This window comes from Danio aesculapii, chromosome 24 (genome assembly GCF_903798145.1).
Source record: "Danio aesculapii chromosome 24, fDanAes4.1, whole genome shotgun sequence".
In the NCBI taxonomy this organism is placed as follows: Eukaryota; Metazoa; Chordata; class Actinopteri; order Cypriniformes; family Danionidae; genus Danio; species Danio aesculapii.
Window position 1 is genome coordinate 11,861,669 of NC_079458.1, and position 23,824 is coordinate 11,885,492.

General features: G+C 35.2%; 1 protein-coding gene across 1 annotated transcript in view; it reads left to right on the plus strand.

Annotated features, from left to right (window-relative positions):
• Nucleotides 1–5,100: 5,100 nt before the first annotated feature.
• palmdb (palmdelphin b) overlaps nucleotides 5,101–23,824 on the plus strand; it is a 54,189-nt gene continuing 35,465 nt past the window's right edge. Inside the window, exons 1-3 of the mRNA XM_056450206.1 lie at nucleotides 5,101–5,290; nucleotides 22,382–22,433; nucleotides 23,111–23,191. Of these exons, the coding sequence (XP_056306181.1) occupies nucleotides 22,389–22,433; nucleotides 23,111–23,191 (126 nt within the window). The 5' untranslated portion in view covers nucleotides 5,101–5,290; nucleotides 22,382–22,388. The remainder of the gene's footprint in view (nucleotides 5,291–22,381; nucleotides 22,434–23,110; nucleotides 23,192–23,824) is intronic.

Genomic DNA, 23,824 nt, shown 5'->3' on the forward strand with positions numbered 1-23,824 from the left:
ATCACATGTCGCCACAAAGTGAGTGGCTGTGATAATGTGACCTCTGCTACCAAAAGAGGAGACGAAGGCAAGTCGTCAAAGCAAATAAAACGTAATTTTTCTCTTCCGAAAACACTTATTACTCAGACAGATTTAAACAAAATAATATCTAGATATGTAGTTGAGGACATGCTGCCGCTCTCTCTCACATTGTCCCAACAACACCATTAAAAAGTGTAGATTAGTGTACAATGTTTTATATTTATTTTATAGTCATTTGACAAATTAGATTTTTTAAAGTAACGCAATAGTTTCTTTCCCTGGTAATAAGTTACTTTTATAATTAAGTAACCCAGTTACGAACTCATTTACTATTAGTGAGAACTAACTAGTAACTATAACTAATTACTCTTTTAAAGGAACGTGCCCAACAATGCTTTTAAGCATACTTGCCATGATTAACAGCATCTAGCAGTTGGCAAATTATATCAAATCAGCCACTGATATGAGCTACAAATCCCATCATGCACCTCACACACCAGTTCCAGTTCTCTCCCTGATTGCACACACACAGCTGAAAGCTGATCATAGACTGATTACATGGACTATACAGTGCATCCGGAAAGTATCCATAGTGCTTCGCTTTCTCCACACTTTTTTATGTTACAGCCTTATTCCAAAATGGATTAAATTCATTGATTTCCTCAAACTTCTACACACAATACCCCATAATGACACTGTGAAAAAAGATTCTGAAATTGTTGCAAATTTATTAAAAACAAAAAAACCTGAAAAACCACATGTTCATAAGTATTCATAGCCTTTGCCCAATATTTTATTGATGCACCTTTGGCAGCAATTACAGCCTCAAGTCTTTTTGAATATGATGCCACAAGCTCGGCACACCTGTCTTTGGGAATTTTTGCCCATTCCTCTTTGCAGTACCTCTCAAGCTCTATCAGGTTGGATGGGAAGTGACGGTGTACAGCTATTTTCAGATATCTCCAGAGATGTTCAATAGGATTTAGTCTGGTCTCTGGTTGGGCCACTCAAGGCCACTCCATTGATATTTTGGCAGTGTGCTTCCGTCTGGCCACTCTACCATATAGGCCTGATTTGTAGATTGCTACACAGATGGTTGTCCTTAGTCTCTCCTCTCTCCACAGAAGAACACTGGAGCTCAGACAGAGTGACCATCGGGTTATTGACCACCTCCCTGACTAAGGCCCTTCTCCCCTGATCTCTCAGCTTAGATGGCCGGACAGCTCTAGGAAGAGTCCTGGTGGTTCCAAACATCTTCCACTTACAAATGATGGGGCCACTGTGCTCATTGGAACTTTCAGAAAAGCAGAAATTTTTCTGTAACCTTCCCCAGCCTTGAGCGAGACAATCCTGTCTCTGAGGTCTACAGACAATTCCTTTGTCTTCATGCTTGGTTTGTGCTTTGACATGCACTGTCAACCCTGGGACCTTATATAGACAGGTGTATGCCTTTTCAAATCATGTCCAATCAACTGAATTTACCACAGGTGACCTCCAATTAAGCTGCTGAATCATCTCAAGAATGATGAGTAGAAACAAAATGTACCTGAGCTCAATTTAGAGCTTCACGGCAAAGGCGGTAAATACTTATGTACATGTGATTTTTCAGGATTTTATTTTTACTAAATTTGCAAAAATTTCAAAAATCTTTTTTTACATTGTCTTTATGGGGTATTGTTTGGAGAAATTGAGGAAATAAATTAATTGAATCCATTTTGGAATAAGGCTGCAACATAAAAAAATGTGGAAAAAGCAAAGCACTATGAATACATTCCAGATGCATTGTATATACTGCTCTCATTTTCACACACATTGCAGGGTCTTTACCTGTAACAATATAAAGAGTTATCCTTGTCTAGTCTTGTCGTGCCTTTTGATTCTTGTCTTGTTTCTTGTTTGCCACCTGCACCGACCTCTGCCTGTGACCATGACTACGCTTTTGGATTACCCTCATGATGCAGTTTGTTCCTGTTTGACCATTGCCTGCCTGACTAAGCTGCAAATAAACTGCATTTGGACCGACACTTCTGTTGCACCCCGACTCCCATGTTACAGTATTTTTTACTGCTGATTTTTACATTATTAATGGAAAAGCATAGTAATCTGTATTCATAAAAATACTCATCCAAGTGTCGCTCTCAGCATCGCAGTATATCACTGGAAAAGTATGTGCAATTTCTCTTTGTAAGATATATCCTTATCACTTCTCAAGTGAATTTGTGAGCCAGACAGACTTGTTGCTGATTATTTCATACAAACAGCAACTGAATTAGGGCTGAACAATATATTAAAGAATTTTCCTTATTGCGATAATATATGCAATTTTCATACCGCAGTGAAGTCACATTAGTCACATTAACAGAAGGTGATGGAAACCCAGCTAGTGTCATGAGTTTACAGAGGCACTGAATCATGTTGTCTGACCACCAATAAGCTTTTGCCTGCACTTCATTTAACAACTACATGTGTTACTAATGACAAGAGAGTCTGAAATCTACATATAACCCATTTATAATCCTTAGCTCTTGAACTGCCCTCATAATAATAGAAACATCACCCCTAATCAGGCTGCACAGGTATTAAGGTATCATAGTGCAAAATGTCCAGGATAAGCAAAAGTTTAACGCAAAATAAAGCTTTTTACTGCTCGTCCTCTAAAAAATCTGTGTGGTTTGAACATCTGCCATGGGGGAGGCTCTATTATTTGCATATTACAGCTGAAATGAAAGTGAGAGAAATATAGAGAGAAACAGATGAAATATTACCATCATAGCAGAGGTGAGTTCACAACATCGCACATATACACACCATAGATTGTAAAAAAATATGGACTTTGTTTCCGTGACGTCACCCATAAGTTTCTGAAGAAAGCAAATTAGGCTACAAATGGGCGTGGCCAACCAGCGCCATTTTGTTCACACGTCATTGATCCAACCGGGGGTCACCAAATAAGGGTAAAGAGGAGGAGCTACAGATGCCTACTAGCATTTTACTTAGACTGGCTTTTCTTTAGGAGAAACGCTTAATACTACATTACCTGCGACTAGTTTGTGTTCTGACCACATGTGCTTGGTTGTATATTATAGCATTAAAGTGTTCAGACTTTTAAAAACACTGTTACAATACATTGAGCCACTAAACATTGTTCTTATGATGCTTTTCTCCAGGAGGAAAATGCAAATTATTTCCAAATACTTCGAATCCAAGCATAACACTGTATGACAACGCATCAGATGACTGTTCTAGAGCCAACAGCTGATCAATTTGTGAGATTCTTGAGTGCTTTCAAGTTCTAAAGAAAATTATAAATGATAAATGATTTTAAATAAAACAAATACATTTATAGATATGGTATATAATTTCACAAACCTGGGAAATGGAGGCCACGTGAATGGTTTGTAGCACAATAAAGTGCACACAGCATGCAATATATCATCTCATAATTGTAAGAAAGAATTCCAAAAAGCAATTGATTGTGTAAAGCCACATAAAACAAAATAGAAATATGATGTATATGCCGAGTTCAGCGGCTAATCAGCCGGAATCAGCTGAGGTGAAGTGACGGCGACCAGCGAGACCTAGCTGTCACTCAAGTGGCCACGCTCCTTGATTATGCAATATAACTTAATATAAACGAAACGGATGAGTTAAAAAAAAATGTACTCCCTCACAATTGTCATGAATGGTAATATATGCACCAAAATCGTTCTTTGTACCAGGCTGTAAACACCTATTTTCTGCTATAAAGTTGGCCATTTTAACAGTGGGCTCAATAGAAATCTGCTCTATTATGGAGCCAGGACTAGCGGAATTTCGATGAACTGCAGTTTCAGTTACTTCCGTATTTGTTTCAAGAGGGAGAGAGGGAGGTTGCTGCTTGATACACACTTAACAAAGCCCCAGAGTGGTTGCGAAACGAGTTTTTTTTTCTCTAAAACTCATTTCACAAAGGAGTAATTTAGCAAATTGTATGTCAGCATGTCTGTCTAAGGAGAACAACAGCTGATTTATATGTGTGTGTGGGTGTGTATGTTTGTTTGCATGTTTTTGTGACATATCAGGACGCAAATGACATGAGTATGACACAGTTATTACAAGCAGATGGTGAATTATGAAAACATTGCTGATGTCCCCATTTTTTAAAAGGCGTATAAATAATCCAGAATATATATATGAGCAATATCACACAAGTAGCAGTGCACGAAGCTGCAGGTTGAGTGCCTTAGTGTCCAACCAGTGACGATATACAGCCATATCGCACTGCTACAAGCGTAATATTGCATTTATACAACAGTTCGACGGCATAATTGTGTATATACAAAAAAAATCAAACACAGAGAGTCTAAAAACCCTTATGTACGAGGAACTACTTTCTTCCACTATTAATTCATATCTGCAGTTGTCGTCAGAACAGCTGAAACCATTGCTTCTTCACAAACATCACCTTAGAGCTAATATTTAAGTGATTCTCTAGTGTAATGTCTAAAATGATGACAAAACAGGTGATTTTGCTTACATTTTAAGATTATAAGGCTGAACGGCATGAAATTTTATCAGTCTAGAGACATTTCCCAGTAATTGTTGCTATCGGGAGATCACAATAATCAACCTCAAAAAAGCCTAAGCAACGCTGATATGTGAGTCTATGAATCTATTTTTTTTTTCAGAAAGTAAGGGATAGGTGTAAGGTTGGGGTCTGAAAATGCAGTAGAAATGCAATGGAAATCTATGGAATGTCCCCACAATTCAGAAAAAACAACTTAAACAAACATAGGGTGTGTGCATGTGCATGTGTTTGAGTGAGCGTACTTGAGTGTTTGTGTGTGTGTGTGTGCGCGCGCGTGTGTGGGCACATTGTGTTGCAGTTTTACGTGGGCAAACACATGGTAGAGCAGCCCAGCTCTGACAGCCTGAGAGTGGAGAGAGAGAGAGAGAGAGAGAGAAAGAGAGAGAGAAAGGAGGGGGAATTGGATAGGAGAGAGATAAAGAGAGAGAGAGAGAGATAGAGAGAGAGAGAGAGAGAGAGAGAGAGAGAGAGAGAGAGAGAGATAGAGAGAGAGAGCGACTGATAGCATGACAGAAAGCGAGCGAATTGGCGAGTTAAAGAGAGCAAGAGGGGGCAGCCTGCCAGTGAATGGTAACACAGGATCAACCCTCAGCCTACGACAGACACACATACACACACACACTCACATGCAAACATGCTGGAATGAACAGACTGAATTCCGGTCGGCGCTTCCCATCTAAAACCATCAGCAGAAGATAACCGGTGAGTATCGCGCATTTGCTTTTTAGCATCTAAATATCATCTGTTTAGTCAAATCTCTAAATATTTCTCCTAGATGTCAATTGCTGCTTGTTACTTGATCTGATAGTAGGTATTCTTGGGCTTTATTCAGTCATGTTATACTGCATGAACTAACAGTTTTAGTTGGGAGAGAAACTCTGTGAGGGTCAGTGATTTGTAAGCTTTTAATTCCTTTAAGCTTCCTTTTTTTTGCCCGTTGTCCTGGCTGATCTGCGGGAGGTCCGTAAAGCCTCTGTCAGTGGATTTAATAAGGTCTGACTTTTGGTTTGCTTATGGCGTCATTATGATGGATGGGGACACCCCCTCTTTCTCAGCTGACCAAAGCAATCGAGTGACAGGAAGTCTTGTAAAGGCTTGTACCTGTGAACGGTACACACATGGAAATCCATGAGAGGAGAGAGAGAAAGAGAGAGAGAGAGATACTGTGCTTCTCTCTTCCACCCACATACTATATACTGCACGAATCAGACTGCATATTAACACTGCATCCATACATGCATGATTTAGTCCTGAGGTAATTTCTTAAAGATTCTTGTATGTTAGTCTATTATTCTGTCTATGATTCAAATAATGGTATTAAATAGTATTAGTAAATAGCATCAAATGTGTACCTTTGGAAACAAGTGCCAAATGTAATGTAATTTTAAAGTAATTACTCTTAGTAATTCTAAAGTTTAGTCAGTGGATGTTGTTCAGAAAGTTGCGTCACCCTTATATACACTGTAAAATACATATTTTAATTAAGTTTCCTTATTTCTTAAGTGCTTTCCATTTAGTTACGGTTGTGAATCGCATTATGAGACGTTAATCTCTGCTCTGTTGACTTTTGAAGTTAAACTTTACATAATTTGTGACCTCCAGAAATGGATACAGGGGCTACGTTTTCAGAATGACCCTATGTTGCACAAATAATATACAGATAAATAAGTCTGTAAAATAACTGAAAATGTACTGGCAGTTTATTAAAAGGTTTTTGTAGCATAATATGCAGTACAACACCAACTAAAACAATTTATCACTTTAAACTACAAAAAATGAAAAAAATAAAATAAAACTCACTTTTTTTAACTTTTCAAGAGTAAAAGTTGTTGGAAGAAAGATTAAGGTCCCATAATGTGATTCAAAAGCATGAATCAACATGGAAAAAATATATATATATCAACATGAATCACTGAAAACAGCTAATTTACAGATGTTTTTTACAGTGTACACAATATTTAACATTTCAATAATAAAACACAATAATATTATATTTTATATAGCAATTGGTTACTCATTTGTGTAAAAAAATGGAATAAATCAATTCATTAGTCATCACAGTTTTTGTATTTAATTCCAAATAACTATCCCCATTTCAATGCAAATGTCCAATCAGAAGTATTCCAGAAAGCAGAGTAACCTTTTGTATTAAACTTCTCTACTGCAGGACTTTAAATGGAGTTCCAGGATTGTTGACCACATAACATTACATAACACAAAGTTTAGAAATAGTAACAGCAGTTTGAGCAGTTTACAAACAAAACTGACAGAGTACATAAGTACTTCTACACACAAGAGAGTTTCAAACAAGACATACTGTGAGATTAAGATAGACGCATGTGTTTGTGGTGAAAGTGGAATGATTGGCTTAAGAGAATTGAATTGTCTGCGGTTTTGCTACTGATTTTCACTAAATGCAACACAGTTGAGTGTTATTACAGTCTTTAATATGAAGGTTCCTTATATGGGTTTTTGCAGTGATGCCATAGAGGAATAATTCTTAACTCTTAAGTCTTAATTCTTCAACCTTTCAGTGAACAGTTCTTAAAATAACTATTTGTTTTCTCAGTATAAGTAGCATTGACATTATTTAAATTACCATTTCCACTTAAAAGAAACAACAAAAACTTCTGGAGAAAAAAAAATGGAACCATGTTGGTACATCACTACATAAGCAGGTTTACACATTTTGTGAATCATGTTTTTATTTTCCCATTTATTTATGCTTTTGAATTGCATTGTGGGACCTTGATCTCTTTTTGTGACAACGTTTAACCTTGAAAAGTTTTAAAAAGTAACTATTGTTAACATTGTTTATAGTTTAAAGTGATATATTGTCTGGGTTAGTTTGGTAGTTAGTTAACTTTATTGGACATTTCATTTGCAGCAAACGCTCACAGAGACTTCTGACATTTCACATTTGGCATATAAATAAATAAATCATTTAAAAACATGGAACCCCTAAATAAATATCCAGTCTACTAGCCATCAACTGATCGAGGAGGAATTTTAAAACTTAATTGCTTGGGGTATAAATGATTATTTTTTCCCATTTCTTACACACCTGGGAACGCAATATCGATGACCTAATGGTAACACTTGGAAGGTGTTTGATAAATCATTGACAATCATGATAGCCTTATTTAGTACTCCTTCTCTGTATATACTATCAATGCTCTTTTGTTTTATTCCCAACAATCTACTGGCTGTTGTCACCACCTTCCCCAGTGACCTCTTCAGGGCATCAGAAGCATTTCCATACTAACAGATTACACAAAATGTTGCAATACTTTCAATAAAAGCACTATAAAACATGATCAACAATGTGTTGTCAACATTAAAAGGCAATCATTTCTTTAAGAAGTAGTCTGTTGAAGATTTTTCCTTACACAATCAGTCCATACGTCCCACTTCAGTTTATTGTCCAACATCACACCCAAATATTCATCATTTGTTACTGACTGGATTTGCTCTCCATTAAATGATGTGGGATGAGTTTTGCTTTGTGTTCACTCTCTAAAATCAATAACCATATCCTTAGTTTTAGAAATGTTTAGGAGAAGGTTTGAATTTTCACACCAGTCTAAAAAGCATTGTACTGTTGTATATTACAGTACAAAAACCTTATAACAAGGTTCCAGTATGTTTTCTGGTATTTTACAGACTAATTTCTCTATATATCATTTCTTTTACATTTTATTATTTCAAACAACTAAAATGTCACTAAAAGTCAATATATTAAGCTGTAGAGTTGAATTTTCAACATCAAAAGTCAACAGAGCAGAGATCAACATCCCATTATGCAATTCACAATCGTAAATAAACGGAAAACACTTGTGAGTCATAAAATGCAGAAAATGTTAATTAACAGATATATTTTACAGTGTACCTGGAATGCAATGCTTTAAAACAGCTTTGGGCTTTTGAATTGTGTTGTCCACACACTGCCTGCTGCAGACCCCAGGGATTTGACTGTTAAAGCATTAGTGATTAGATTAGAGACTGGAGATTATAGGTGTCTGTGTCTGGACTGAATCTCAGAGAAATCTCTCTGTCACATCACATGAGGGAGTGAGGGGTTAGAGCGGTTATAAGTGTTTGTTTTAGCAGTATTATCATGCACAGTCTAAACCTTTGGTCTCTGATCTGTCGGTCTGTGACTGAAGCTGTTTACTGTGATTCTGATGGCAGGGTTGGGGCATTTTCCAGTTATTGCGTTACAGATTTTGAAGTGTTGAGGTGGTTCAGTGATCTATCAGATGGTACTACTGTGAGGCTTGTCTATATTCATATACTTTGGCATTTACATGATACTATGATGTTTTTCAAAGCACTGTAATCTATCTATCTATCTATCTATCTATCTATCTATCTATCTATCTATCTATCTATCTATCTATCTATCTATCTATCTATCTATCTATCTATCTATCTATCTTTCTATCTATCTATCTATCTATCTATCTATCTATCTATCTATCTATCTATCTATCTATCTATCTATCTATCTATCTATCTATCTATCTATCTATCTATCTATCTATCTATCTATCTATCTAGCTATCTATCTTACAGTGCAATATTAATATAATTATATAATATAATATAATATATTTATATTTTAATATAAATATTTTAATAATATAATATATTTATATATTTATTAATATAATTATATAATATAATTTAATATATTATTTATATTTACATATAATAAACAATACAATATTATGCTTATCCACACAGAAAGATAGATATTTATATTCATATATTTTATAGATAGATAGATATTTAACATTTTATTTTAACATTTAATTGATAGTTTTAATAACTCATTTCTAATAACTGATTTATTTTATCTTTGCCATGATGACAGCAAATAATATTTTACTAGATATTTATCAAGACACTTCCAGACTTCCAAGCCCAGACCTAAATCCTATTGAACACTTTCTGAGAGATCTGAAAATGGCTGTACACCGTCGCTTCCCATTCTACCTGATAGAGCTTGAGAGGTACAGCAAAGAGGAATGGGCAAAAATTCCCAAAGACAGGTGTGCCAAGCTTGTGGCATCATATTCAAAAAGACTTGAGGCTATAATTACTGCCAAAGGTGCATCAACAAAGTATTGAGCAAAGGCTGTGAATACTTATATACTGTACATATATATATTTTTTTTATATACATTTTATATACAATATATATATTGTCATTTCAACAAAAGCATAGGAAATTAATATCTGAAAAAAATTGTTAAAATTCTGAAATCAAAAATGGGTAAAAAAAAAAAAAACATTAATATTAAAGTCATTAGAATGTCCAGAATATACCATAATTTAATTTTCTTCTATGCACTTGAAAACAAAATATTGACTAAAACACATAATACAATCACTATAAAACAACTGTTAAAAATCATAATCTCTAATCTCTAAAATAAATAAATAAATAAAAATTACATCTGTAAAAATCATAGAAAACTCAAAGAGAACTCCACACATCATATAGAAGTACTGCCATCCAGCACCACAATACTTTTTTAAACACCTGCTTGTGAGGCGTGAGTCATACAATCAGAGAGATGGGAAAAAAAGATAAGTGTAAGAAAAGTGCTGACACGAGGAGGAGGAGGAGGAGGAGGACAAGTCTGGATGTCTTAACAGCTGCTGGGTCGAGGGCCAGGGTTTCCCATAACTCAACCATCGCTCAGCCAGCGCTGACAGTCCAGCTGCGAGACGCACGCTATTTTCTGCCACAGTATACTCGTCTCTGGGATGGCAGTGGGAACCAGCGTGGGCAGGACTAACTAGCATGACCTTCTCCTGTTTGTCGCCCGCACTGGGTGTCTTAATTCCCTTGCTGAACCCTGCCAGGCTGCTGTAATCTGAGCCCACTGAAGCAGAGAGGAATGATAATGCATCGCAATCCTGGATGCAGAAATTAGAATTCCAGATCAGGAACATTTGGAGCATTAAACTGGGAGACGATTCCACAGAGCCCTGCACTAATATTGGCACCCTTGGTAAATATGAGCAAAGACACACAACAATGATCTTCTGCTCAAATATTTAAAAAAAACTGGAGAGAGCAGCACAGTGGCTCTGTGGTTAGCACTGCCGCCTCACAGCAAGAAGGTCACTGGTTCAAGTCCCAGTTGGGCCAGTTGGGATTTCTGTGTGGAGTTTGCATGTTCTGTCCGTGTTCATGTGGGTTTCCTTCGGGTGCTTCGGTTTCCCCCACAGTCCAAAGACATGTGCTATTGGTGAATTGAATAAATTTAATTGGCTACGAGTGTGGGTATGAATGCAAGAGTGTATGGGTGTTTCCCAGTACTGGGTTGCAGGTGGAAGGGCATCCGCAGTGTAAAACATATGTTGGAATAATTGGTGGTTCATTCCGCTGTGGTGACCTCTGATAAATCAGGGAAAAATAATGAATGAATTAAAAAAACTGGAGATGCTTGAGTTTGTTTTGGGGTGAGTAGAGGCTTTTTCTTGAAACCTTTTCAGACAGTTTGTGGTGATGTTGGTGACATCAGATTGTAGTTTTGTAGACTTTGGGTTTGTTTAGACCTGGCCACTTCATGCCTTTTCTTAGAAAGGATGGCTAACCGATTTGTGAAAGCGGTTCTATGTACATTTGGCTACACACTTAAAAAAAACTTTGCTGCTGCTTATTCAAACTACTTGTTTAAAATGAGTTGAAACAACACAATACTTGTATTTTTTGGACAATTTAATATATTTTATGTTCAATCCATTTAAATTAGTAAAAAAAATTAAGTTAAATCAAGGAGGTAGATTCACTCTTGACATTGGTGGGTACATACATCCCTTGAGTACATGTATTACGTGAATTGTTTTTGCGCTTTTAAAAGTACTTATATAAAAATTCATTCATTCATTTTCTTTTCGGCTTAGTCCCTTTATTAATCTGGGGTCGCCACAGCGGAATGAACCGCCAACTTATCCAGCATTTGTTTTACGCAGCGGATGCCCTTCCAGCCGCAACCTATCACTGGGAAACCCATACACACTTATTCACACACACACATACACTATGGACAATTTAGCTTACCCAATTCACTTGTACCGCATGTCTTTGGACTGTGGGGGAAACCGGAGCACCCGGAGGAAACCCACGCAAACGCAGGGAGAACATGCAAACTCCACACAGAAACGCCAACTGACCCAGCCGAGGCTCGAACCAGCAACCTTCTTGCTGTGAGGCGACAGCACTACCTACTGCGCCACTGCGTTGCCCCACTTATATAAAAATAAAAATATAAAATAAACACTTACATGTAATAATACAAATAACAATTAATGAAACACATTCCATGTTGCAAAAGTCAATTTACATGTTTTTACTGCAATCTGGCTTTGAGGAGGTGTGAATATAGAGAAATTTAGAGAGGTGGGTGACGCCATTAAACTGTTTTATCCCGATTATTGCTTTTCATAATCATGGAGGCCAATTGAATCGTGAATTTCAAATAATTGCACAACCTTGGTTAATAGCATTATATTTAACTCATAGCAAACTTGACTGTAACCCTTTGTGAACAAGTAGGTTACTTAGGGTTGACGGAGCATTATTTTGTTTTGAAGTCGATTAAATTAATGGTAGGGACATTTCAGTAATTGGTGGATATTGTTGGAGACATGTCCCCTCTGTCCATGCCAATTCTACGCCCTTGAGTTAACTTTATTGTTTTGTGTTAGGACAACATGAAGGAATTGTGTTGGTGTAACTACATAGTTTGTGGCTGTGTACTGTAGTTCCCAGCATGTTTTACATGGGATTGCATTAAGAGGAAATGTTGACAAAAGAAGTACAAAGTTTTAAGTTAATAAAAAACTTGTTAGAGTTTAATCCTCACTTAGTTTAAAGATTTTAGAAGAGTTTCAAGCAAGGTTTTGGGTTGTGAGGTTACCACCTTCCAGAAGAGTAGCGGTCATGCTTTGGATGTTTGCAGCTTTATTAGCTACACTAATGCTAATGCCAGTTTTGTTGTAGAAAGGATGTTTTATACTATTGTACTAGAGTGGTTTTATGTGTTTTATTGGAAAATAATGCTTTAATAAAATTTGGCTCATCAAAGTTGTCAATAAAAAAGGAAAATTGCCAGTTTGCAATTGTTCTCAATGAAAACCGACATTTTATTTCTTTAAAATGTTGAGCAAAAGATCAAAATATTAAAAGAAGATTTTTTTTCAACAGTCTTTTAGCTCATATTTACTAAGGGTGCCAATATTAATGAATGCCACTGCATGCATGCATTAGCGTCTCCAGTATGTGTGTAATAACTTCCCACTCTCTGGCATAATTCATTCAGATTTCTTCCATTAATTAGCTCTGTTGTGTGAGCATCTTTTAAAAAAAACACTTCACTTTTAAATAAAAAAAAATTGTGGAAAAAACATTTTAGCTTTGCTGTGTGAAGTGGTTGTGAGCATCAGAGTATATGATGTTATTGTGCATTGCCGCTGTGATATTTTTAGAGTGAGGACAGCAGCAGGACAGAGAAAGAGGTCAGATTAAACACAGGTACACGTCTTCTGAGGCGAGGAGTAGTTCTTTGACTTGCCCTGGATAAACATGATACTACAACTAACAGTGACTGAGCTCATTATTTGGGCATGAATGAAACTGAGGCTTTTATCAGGTAAGCTTCTTTGCACACTGCTTATTCTGATAATATATATTTTATATTCCCGTTATCTGTTTTTTTATAATGCAGTGACACTATTAGATTGAAATATAATGGTAGAGTGCGCCAGTAAATGGGGAGAATATCTGTAGTATGTTGTCAATAAAGGATTTTTCAGTCATTATAATAGACATTTCTCTTAATCTTTGCATTCATCTAGCTTTGATCTTGTTTGAGCTTATTGTTAAATAGTTTTAAAATAATATAATGTATTTTTTAATAATGTTTACAACAAATTATTTGTGATTATTTAGCTTTTCTAATGTATCCCTGAAAGTTCATACTTTTTTTACAGTCTTTACAAGAATAAGCTTTTCATTTTGTTTACCTGCGTTTTCATTTTCTTTTGTTTTATTGCATTTTATTGTATTGATTATTTAGCTTTGAAATGTATGATCATTTAGACCTAAAACTTTGCAATTTTATCATATACTAGGATAGCCTTTTAATTATTTGCATTTCATTTTGTTTTACTGTTAAGTTTAAGTTAAGTTACATTTCAATTAGTTGTTCACAGCTTAGACTAAACCTTCTTGAAAAAATAAAATAAAATAAATAAATAAATAATCAGCAGTGGTAGGAGGTGTGCTTGGCTCAAGGTTAGTGTTCCACCAGTGACAATATACAGCTATATTGCACTGCTACGAGTATGATATTGCATTTATACAACAGTTAGACGGCATAATCGTGTACATAAAAAAGAAAATCATACACGGAGAGTATAAAAACCCTTTTGTACGAGGAACTACTTTCTTCCACCATTCCTTCACATTTGCAGCTTACATCAGAACAGCAGGAACCGTTGCTACTTCACAAACGTCACTTTAGAGCTAGTATTTAAATGATTATCTTGCATAATATCTAAAGTGATGACAAAACGGGTGATTTTGCTCACATTTTACGAATATAAGGCAGAATGGCATGAAATTCCATCAGTGTACAGAGATTTCCCAGTATTTCTCTGTTGCAATCCGGAGCTCACAATAATTAACCCTAAAAAAGTCAAAGTAAACACTACCGGATTCCTACGTTATAAATACAGCACTACAACATACGAAAGAGAGAGATCGACTCAGAAAGTCACTTACCTGTTTTATAACGTAGTTTTAAATGTGCATTTTCTCCCCCAAGGATGTATTATGCGGTCTCTGTTGCCATCTTGTGGCGAAGCGTCAACCATCTTTGCTCTGCTCAGTATGACAGGGTGTATCTCTGAAATTATAAATATTTAAAATATTCACTATCCTTTTAAATAAACTACATAGATGCAATCTAAACACCTACATTCTTGCCTAAAAATCTTCAAAAGTTGTCCAACACCTGCAATATTTGTCTAACTGTACAAGTGCTGTTATTTTAGGAATATCGCACGACTATCAATCAATCACATTCAAGAACCAGACAGAACTGTTGTATAAATATATACATCTACTACTATATAATGTAGATCTACTACAGAATAACCTTTTTTGTTTTATTTATTTGCATCGTATTGCATTTTTATTTTACCCTATTAATTCTTTATTTACATTTTTTCTTAATTAATTTTTAATCCTGAAAATTTTCCATTAAAGACAAAATATAACATATTCACCATAGAATGAGCATATTATGTTATATATAAATCAAATATATAAGTTTTAAATTCAAAATTTCATAGTTATATATTTCATCATAGGGCTCAGTGGTTAGCACTGTCGCCTCACAGCAAGAAGGTCGCTGGTTTGAGTCCTGGCTGGGTCAGTTGCCGTTTCTGTGTGGAGTTTACATGTTCTGCCCATGTTCGCGTGGGAGTCCTTTGGTTTACCCCACAGTCCAAAGACATGCACTATAGGTGAATTGAATAAACTAAATTGGCCATAGTGTATGTGTGTGGATGACTGTGTATGGATGTTTCCCAGTACTGGGTTGCAGCTGGAAAGTCATCAGCTGTGTAAAACACATGCTGGATAAGTTGGCGGTTTATTCCGCTGTGGTGACCCCTGATAAATAAAGGGACGACGCAGAAGGAAAATGAATGAATGAATATTTCAACCTTATATTATAGTATACATCTAATACCATCCAGAGCATTTGTTTTGCTTTTTATTAATGCTTTCATTTATTTTGTGAAATTTTAAAGCTTTGTTTTCACCGACTGTGTATCCTGTTTTTAATTCCTTAAATGCCAAATCCTGCTGGTGAGTTTACATGAGGACAGGGACTCTACATTCAAACACTGATACAGTATCTGTAAAAGCATCTCTCTCTGCAGCACTCTCAAATCAGCCTGGCATCTTGTTAAGTGCTGCAGACATTTAAAGACATGATGCATCGCTGTCAACACACACACACACACACACACACACACAAACACACTGATGTCAATACAGGAAATGTCATCTTTTTTCCTGTTACCCTTTGAAAAACAACACAGTAAGTGACAGCATAAGATGTGTGTTCAGGTCACTGATGTGTGTGACAGGTCACTTGTTTGCTTTGCTGCAGATCTTAACCGTCACCAGAGCGAACATATGATCTGAGCAGACATTAATACACTCGGATTGTCTTTTTACTGTTGAAGGAACCCTCATAGGAGATGGGGCACTTGTTCAAGACTGTTTGCCTTTAAGAATAGGACATACCTCTAGCTTGACATTTTAAACCAAAGGCTATGTGTGTTCAGCATGCTCCATCCACTGTCTGAACTCTTTACCCGTAGATCACACTTCAGTCGGAGAGAGGGCCACGACCACCAGATATTGATTGTAATATTGACAAGTGGATGTGTTTTTTTAAAGAACTGTGACTCCCATAGAATCCACATTTGTGGCATTTAGCCCAAATTGGAAACGGACACAATAATAAAAATTGGTTCTAATTTTATATAATTTAGTTCATTTTTATACCTCTTTGTTAATAATACATTTGATGTTTTAAATACAAACTTTACTTTAATACTAAAACTAACTTTAATACAATGTAATAAAAAAGACTTTATGGCCCAATCCCAATTCTATGTTTGTATCCCTAGCCCTTCCCCTTCCTCTTGGACCTTGAAACAGAGTTTGAAGGTAAAAGGCTTTAAAATTTACCCCTAAGAAATGGGACACCACTTTAACACCTGCAAACGTCATCATATATCATCGCGATCTCTTACATCATATGAGATCGACGATCGCGACTAATGTAGTTGTTCCAGATGCTTTATTGTTTGGTATATCTTCAGGAAATCACTGAAGGCATATATCATGGTATCATAACAATATAATGTGGGGTAATACTTTATTTTGATGGTTCATTTGAGTATTAGTAGACTATTTGCCTAATATCTGTTGATACAGACATTAAACAGACATTTAACTGACTATAAGAAACTTTGCAAGTACATATCAACTTACACTAACCTTACTCCTAACCCCAACCCTAACCCCAACCAATGTTGCAAGTTGCAATGTAACTTAAATTCAACCAAACTGACCATCAAAATAAAGTGTGACCTAATGTGGCAATAAGTTTGTAACTGTACTGTGTATTTAGAGAGTATATTTTAAACCAAAGGCCATGTGTGTTCAGCACACTCCGTCCACTTTCTGAACTCTTTACCTGTAGATCACACTTCAGTCGGAGAAAGGGCCATGACCACGAGATATTAATTGTAATATTGGCAAGTGGATGTTTTTTTTTTTGTCCCCCATACTGTGTATTTACACAGAGGCCATATTCATCTATGTAAACACACGAAAACAACAACAAAATAGCAGACACTGTGAAAAGCCCATTCCCAGCCACTAGACATTTCTGACAGGGTATTCGGGTGTCATCGAGTGTCAGAATGTTGTGGGACTCCTATACATTATTAGGGATTATAGGTTGCGAAATTTTGCGTTTTTTAATTCAGAGGTTTTTTTAAAGCATGACAGTAAAACACGAACGCCATTATCAATTTATTAAAACATATGCTTGATTGTTGTAAAAATTTGTAATAATGACAAAAAATACTAATTTATTAATCTCCTGACTTCCGTGTGCAGCTATGCTGCCGTTGTAGTTAGTGTTTTCTGGGAAATTTTTGTACCCCTTGGTTTTGAGTGTGGCCCTGAAAAATCTCTGTTTGGAGGGGTATCTAGCCCTTCCTCTTAGCCCTACACCTTTAAGCTCAAGAGAATTTAGCTTCCCCCTTCACGTGAACGTGCAAAATGAGGGGTATAGGGGTAAGGGGATGGGGTAAGGGGATGGGCTAAGGGGTACAATTGGGATTGGGCCTAAGCCCCATCTGCTTCTATGTCATGTAAGCTAATGTGGATATATTTATATATAATTGTTATTTGTTAATAGAATAGAATAATAAAGTAGATTAAAGTACAAGTACAAGTTCAATATACTTTTCTATTTTAGAAAAAAAGAAAATATATCTATTATAAAATGCATTATTATTTATTGAAAAACTTTTTTTAAATGTATTTACTTTTTGTATGAATTGTTATTTCCATATTTCACTATACAGCTTTAATTTAGTTTAATGAGCAAATGCCCAGACATTTCATTTGGTAATGTATTTTTAAGTTTGACCATTTTTTATAAAATCCTTAAATATCCATTATAGAATGCCTTATTACTATTATTCTTATTATTTTTATTATTCTTATTATTATTCTTATTATTATTATTTACTATTATTAATACTCCTCCATGAACCACCTCCTTATTGTGGTAGAGGGGTTTGAGTGCCTGAGTAATCCTATAGCTATGTTTTAGGGGGCTAATGCCCCTGGTAGGGTCTCCCAAAAAGGTCTTAGGTAACAGGTCAGACTAGTGGCCCATTTCCACTGAGTGGTACAGTACGGGTCGGTACGGGTCACCTTTATCAGGCTTGCATTTCCACTGCTAAAAGGGTACCAATGGTACTGAGCAGACAACAGAAAGTTTCAGTCTACGTAATTTTTGCTCGAGAAAATGTCAAAGTAATGCTGTACGGGTCGTTCCCATATCATACTGTTTATCATACAACAATACTTCTATAAATACTTGTACAAATGTTCATTACTAACCATTCTATAAACATGATTTGATTATAACTGCAGATCAATGATATGAAATAGTGCAAAATAGCCTACTGAAACCGAATAAATAACTGAAAATAAATAAATAAATAAATGCAACATATATGAACACCTACAGACCCTTACAGTCTCCGATATGTTACCAATTACAGAAAAACTAAACACAGCATACATTAAGTCCTTATTTGGGTTCAAAAACAACACGCAACATATAGTCTACAGTCAGTGCAAAGTCATGTGACCTCTGTTAGAGAGTAATTCTGTCATTCCGAGTTCATAATAATTCAAAAGGTGATCATAATAGTTAAACATGGCAGTTTGTTCATGTTTTAGGTTGCTGAAAGAATTATTTGCTCCTTTGTTTTTTTAGTTTCTCCTTTGTTTTTTCGCTCGTTAGTCTCACATTTCTCTGTTTCTGAAAGGATCGGATGCCAGGAGCACTTCAATAATCACGCGCACATTATTATCATCAGCTCAAGAAGTTTGTCATTTCAAATATAGACGAGCGGCGAGTGCAAAGCGAAACCGCTCACACTTGTAAAAAAAACTACAGGGCACAGGGCAGATTCTGCTCTTCTTCTTGCCTTTGTGGCTATTCATCAAGACGACGACAAGGTTTGTCAGGGTTTGCCATCTCCAGGTTGGAGGAAAGTCCTTACCCCTGGTGGAGGAGTTCAAGTATCTTGGACATTTGTTCACGAGTGAGGGAAGGATGGAACATGAGATTGACAGGTGGATTGGTGCAGCGGCAGCAGTAATGCAGTCGATGTACTGGTTTATTGTGGTAAAGACAGAGCTGAGCTGAAAGGCAAAGCTTTCAATTTACCGGTTAATCTACGTTCCAACTCTCACCTATGGTCCTGAGCTTTGGGTCATGAACGAAAGGACAAGATCTTGGATACAAGCAGCCGAAATGAGTTTCCTTCGCAGGGTGGCAGGACGCACCCTTATAGAGGATCTCTGTCACCCGGGACGAGCTCGGAGTAAAGCCGCTGCTCCTCCACATCGAGAAAAGTCAGCTGAGGTGGCTCAGGCATCTGTTTCGGATGCCTCCTGGACAGCTACCTAGGGAGATGTTAGAGGCATGACCCACCGGGGGGAGACCTCAGGGAAGGCCCAGGATACGCTGAAGGGACTATGTCTCTCGGCTGGCCTGGGAACACCTTGGGCCTCCCTGGAGGAGCTGGAGGAAGTGTCTGGGGAGAGGGAAGTCTCGGGTTCTCTCCTAAGACTGATGTATCCTGAATGTATCCATTCATTCAGAAAATGAATGAATGAATGAATGAATGAATGAATGACTAATTAATGCTATTATTATTATTATTTTTTAAATTTTTATTTATTTATTTATTTATTTATGCATACTTCATTTTGTTAAATTACTCAATTTAATTAAATTAGTATGTTCCCAAACTAAAAATAAAAAAATTATCTGAAGAAAAAAAAACATATTATGTAATAAATAAAAAATGAAATAATAATAATAATAATAATAATAATAATAATAATAATAATAATAATAATAATAATAATAATAATAATAATAATATATTGTCCAAACATCCTGACATATGCAAAAATGGGGGAAAACTGTTGTTTCACACCTGTGCTTTTTGAAGCAGCTGACAATCCTACATCATACTCTATCTGTGGCCTCATAGAGATCTGTTATTCACGTGGGTTTCATAACCTCATGCTGTAATCTGAATGTAACCTTGCTGGCCACCCATGACAGTGGACTGTATATCTTGCTGGTCATGTATTTATTTCTGTACAAAGGGAGATGAGGTCTGTCTTCAGCAGGCTATTCTTAACACAACAAACATTTGCTCTGTACCTCCAAACACCCCACAAATGGCCTTGGAAAAATGCAAGATATATGAACTCAATACAGCCCTAGGCAGATGTACAAAGCCCATATTTACACAGTACTCAGTGAAAATGTGTTGTCTCACTCATTTCAGCTCTGTCTCTTCGTAAATCAATTCAACACTTGCTTTTCATGCACCAGAGACTACTAAAATATGAAAATCATATTCACTTCTCTCAAATGCTTCGTTCATTTCAGTTTTAATCTGCAATGACAAAAATGACACCTGTTTGGAAACCATTAAATGGCGAGCTTATAGGAAAATAACAAATCATGAATAATTTATATCTCACACACTCACTTTAATTCGCCACAACAGAATGAATCACCAATTACTCTGGTATAGGTTTTATGCAGCAGATACCCTTCCAGCTACAGTATGTTTTATCTAAATACTCATTATTATTATTATTATTATTATTATTATTATTAGTAGTAGTAGTAGTAGTAGTAGTAGTAGTAGTAGTAGTAGTAGTATGCTTATTATTATTATTATTATTATTATTATTATTATTATTATTATTATTATTATTATTATTATTATCAATATTAATATTAATATTATTAAGTGTTATTAAATTGATTGTGGGTATAGCTTATATTAATACTCATTAAATAATACTTTAAATAATTGTAATAAATGATATAAATATTTTAATAATAATAATAATAATAATAATAATAATAATAATAATTATTATTATTATTATTATTATTATTATTATTTTAATTATAATAATTCCCAGAATTGGGTTGTGGCTGAAAGGGCATCCGCTGCGTAAAACATATGCTGGATAAGTTGGTGGTTCATTCCACTGTGGCGACCCCGGATTAATAAAGGGACTAAGCCAACAAGAAAATGAATAAATGAATAATAATAATAATAATAATAATAATAATAATAATAATAATAATAATAATAATAATAATAATTATTATTATTATTATTATTATTATTATTATTATTAAATGTTATTAAATTGACTACTACTACTACTACTACTACTACTACTAATAATAATAATAATAATAATAATAATAATAATGATAATAATAATAAATAATAAACCATCAAACGTATTATTTGTTATGTCCAACAAGAAACACATTGTATTCTATTTGAATACATACATTACTATATACTCTTTTTAATATATGCAAATCTATTAAATGTATATAAGTAAATGACCTATCAATTAAATTTTTATTAAGAACATCAATTACAATGATACATTCCATGCATCTTTAATTCTATCATAAAAAATATTATTATTAAAGTGTAACAGTTTATAAACAGTTATACCATTATTAAAATCTGCTTAATTCAGTGCATTTAAAGAGATCCCTCTGTTACAAACCTGTATACATGTCTTTGTTCTGCTGGACACAAAGGGAGATATTTAGAAGAATGTCACTCATTTACTGCTAAAATAGTTAGAAATGTAATTATGATGGGAGTAAATGTGTGGCGAGATCTGTTTAGATAATGAAGAACAAACAAATTCATACAGGTAAATGTAAATGATAGAGGGTTTTTTTAAGGGGGGGGGGCTTTTTTAAGATTCCGTGTGGGCCTAATCTTAACTAAAACCTTAATATATGAAATAAAAAGTAATACCTTTTTAACTTTTATTTAATGTTTACAATGCAAATCCAGTTAAATCCACTTTATTTGGTAAACGAAGCAAGTCTCTTATATAATATCTTTACTTGAAGACAGAAAATATTACTTTACTACTACTACTACTACTACTAATAATAATAATAATAATAATAATAATAATAATAATAATATATTAATGCAAATTATCATGAATAAATTGAAAAAAAGAAAAAGTCAAAAGATCCCATGTCCTCATAAACCACATCAACATTGTAATAGGACATACCCATGTCAATCCACAAATTTGTGTCCTCGTAAACCACCAAAACCAGCACACACACACACGCATGCACACAAAACTCTCTACATCTTTTTAAGTTTATTTTCTCCTATTCCTCCAGCTCTGACGCCCACCATCCGTCTCCCCCTACCAAAAAGATCTCATGCCAACCCACACGTGCCAATCACAGCTTGTTACCAACCTGTTCTTAGTCCTCAAGACAGACACTGACAGTGGGTTGTTAGCGAGTATAGGCTGTTTATCTCTGCCTTTCTCTCCCTCAGGATCATAATGGAGGAAGAAACCCTGCTGCGAGAGAGACTGCAGGCTATAACAGTGAGCATCTCCATTTGTATTCATTCTGATTTGTGTGACAGGGAATTTTGAGGGTTTATTTTGCCACTTTATACTTGATTTGGCTGGGGTGTGAAGTTGGTATACACATGAAAACGTGTCCAAGCATGTATAAAAGATGAATTTTGCTTGGTAACCTTGATAAGGTGAGAGCTTGTTGTGTGTTTTTGTTGTTATTTACAGTAAATAAGTTGTAAGTAGTCATGTTAACAGTTTTAGCTATCTAGTATTAACGCTTTTGTGGCCTTGATGACAGTCATTACCGGCCACACAAAAAATAAATTTGAATCCATGTATATTTGCTTAAAAGTGTGTAAATAATACACAAATATTCATGTGTTATAATAGTATTCATTGTAAATGTCAGCATATAGTCTGAGCAGATACTGTAGAAACCTGTCCGTGTGTTATTTCAGTCCACGCATGGCCTTTAAGCTGTTTGTTTCATACATGAAGTCATGGTTTATTAGAGGGTTAAAAATAATGCTGTAAAGCCTCTCTCTAGTATGCATGCTTGTGTTAATAGCAAGACATTAAATGACACTCATAGAAAACTGAACATCAAACATGTGTGGGGTAAAGGTGAATCTATAAAAAGTTTTTTTACTATAGTATACCTGGGTGTGTGTGTGTGTGTGTGTGTGTGTGCGTTTTATCAGGACAAAAGAAGAATTCGAGAGGAAATAGAAAAGAAACGAAGAAACATTGAAGAAGAGAAATTAAACCTACAATATCTAAAGGTACACACATACAAACACACATATGTTGGTTTTGGTGCTTTCCTTTTGAGAACAAAAGACATGTCCTTATAAACTACCTCTGCGTTGTAATACCTAGGTCATCCCAAGTCATTACACAAACTTCCTCATAAACAACCAAAACCAGTACACATGCTACACACACAAACACATACACTATATATATATAGACACACATATATATACACACACATACGAGTATATACACACATATATACACACACATATATATACACACACATACGAGTTGAACACAAAAGAAGATGTTTTGAAAAATGCTGTTGCTGACACCCATTGACTTCCATAGTATAAATAAACGGCAATACATCTTCTTTTGTGTTCAACAGAAGAAAAAAAAACTCAAAAATGTTGTGAACAAATGAAGGGTAAGTAAATATGTTGGTTTTAAAGGTTTTTGTAGGCATTTTGAATTACGAGGACAAAAGGCATGTCCTTATAAACTACCTCGGCATTGTAATACCTAGGTCATCCCATGTCATTACACAAATTTCCTCATAACCACCAAAACCAGTAAGCATACTAACACACACAAAAACACATGCATTATATATATATATATATATATATATATATATATATATATATATATATATA